The 2,099-nt window shown below is 39.1% G+C and overlaps 1 protein-coding gene across 1 annotated transcript in view; it reads left to right on the forward strand.

The window, feature by feature from the left end:
- LOC310799923 (tripartite motif-containing protein 16-like) overlaps positions 1-1,652 on the forward strand; it is a 2,484-nt gene extending 832 nt beyond the window's left edge. The window contains exon 1 of the mRNA XM_083662531.1: positions 1-1,652. This exon is cut by the window's left edge and continues 832 nt beyond it. Within this exon, the coding sequence (XP_083518657.1) occupies positions 1-866 (866 nt within the window). The 3' untranslated portion in view covers positions 867-1,652.
- Positions 1,653-2,099: the final 447 nt, after the last annotated feature.

Raw genomic sequence — 2,099 nt, forward strand, 5'->3', positions numbered from 1 at the left:
CGGAAGCTAGTCGGGCTGAAGAACTTCAGGAGAAGCTGAAGCAGGAGATCTCTGAGCTGAGGAGGAAACACACTGAGCTGGAGCAGCTCTCACACACAGAGGATCACATCCACTTCCTCCACAGTTACCCCTCGCTGTCACGTCTCAGTCAATCTACAGACTCACCCAGGATCGATACCCGTCCTCTGCACTACTTTGAGGATGTGACTGCAGCTGTGTCAGAGGTCAGAGATAAACTACAGGACATTCTGACAGAGGAACGGCCTAAGATCTCACTGACAGTGACTGAAGAGGATGTTTTACTGCCACAACCAGAGCCCAAGACCAGAGCGGACTTCTTACAATATTCACATCAGATCACATGGGATCCAAACACAGCACACACACTGCTGTTATTATCTGAGGGGAACAGAAAAGCAGCATGCATGAGTGAAGCACAGTTATATTCTAGTCACCCAGACAGATTCATTATCTGCCCTCAGGTCCTGAGTAGAGAGGGTCTGACTGGACGTTGTTACTGGGAGGTGAAGTGGAGCGGCTCTGTTGCAATAGCAGTCTCATATAAAGATATTAGCAGAACAGATTGTGAAAGTATATTTGGATCCAATGACAAGTCTTGGGCATTAGTGTGTGCCAGCAGGAGTTGTCACTTCCTACATAATAGTCTCATAACTCTCATCTCAGTTCCTCTGTCCTCCAGAGTAGGAGTGTACCTGGATCACAGAGCAGGTATTCTGTCCTTCTACAACGTCTCTGAAACCATGACTCTCCTCCACAGAGTCCAGACCACATTCACTCAGCCTCTCCATCCTGGACTGTGGTGTAATCTCACTGGAGACACTGCTGAGCTGTGTAAGCTCAAGTAGACAGGACTTATTAAAGCAGCTGTGTGTGTGTGTGTGTGTGTGTGTGTGTGTGTGTGTGTGTGTGTGTGTGTGTGTGTTTCTCTCCCTCCATCTTTGGTGCTTAGCTCTCATTGCCGTGGTGTTTCTGCACTGCACTTCCCACAGATCACCTGTCAATCAAACATTGTGGGCGGGGACTGTGATGTCTTTTTCCAAGTAGAATTTTCTGTGGATGATGTTTGATTTCCTGTAGGTGGCGCTCTTTTCTTTGTGTTATATCAGTCAGTGATAGCGAGTATCCAAACACACATGTATTCATATGAAAACATAAACTGTTGTGTGGCCTATATAGTTCTTATTGTTGTGTATTTCTATTGTGACTGTTTCTGTCCCACTACATGGGCCTTAATGGAGCTGTGTGTGTGTGTGTGTGTGTGTGTGTGTGTGTGTGTGTGTGTGTGTGTGTGTGTGTGTGTGTGTGTGTGTTTCTCTCCCTGTGTGTCCAAACAAAAACTGGTTTAAAATATTGTACAAAAATATGATTTTCACAAGGTAGTACAAGGAGGAGAGGAACGCAGGAGTGTTACACTGATTTTCACATGATGGTGGTGGTGTTAGATTACATGTTTTATGTATGTATGTATGTATGTATGTATGTACATATGTATGTGTATGTATGTATGTATGTACAGTATGTATGTATGTATGTATGTATGTCTGTCTGCCTGTATGTTTGTATGTATGAATAACTACATACAAAAAAAATCTTTTTGATAACTATATAGTTACATTATTGAATACTATGTATGGGATAGTCTATATATGACAACAATTATTGTCATATATATACATAATTGTTATGTATTACTATATGACTAGTGTTTTATGTACAGTATGTATGTGTATGTGTGTATGTATGTACATATACATGTATATATATATATATATATATATATATATATATATATATATATATATATGTATGTATGTATGTATGTATGTATATATATATATATATATTATATATATATATATGTGGATATTTCTATAGTATGTGTTGTTATACAAGTATAAATATAATAATTTAGTATTGTGGAAAAGGGGTGGGAGTTAATAAGTTATACTTCTTCTCACTCCTTTTCGAATATGTAATTTTGAAGGCCCTGTATATTGTCTCTGTTTTGTTTACATACATATTCGAAATAAACATGACAAACAAACAAACAAAGACGTGTATTCATATGAAAACATAAA

This window comes from Poromitra crassiceps (assembly GCF_964638095.1).
Source record: "Poromitra crassiceps genome assembly, chromosome: 29".
Classification (NCBI taxonomy): domain Eukaryota; kingdom Metazoa; phylum Chordata; class Actinopteri; order Beryciformes; family Melamphaidae; genus Poromitra; species Poromitra crassiceps.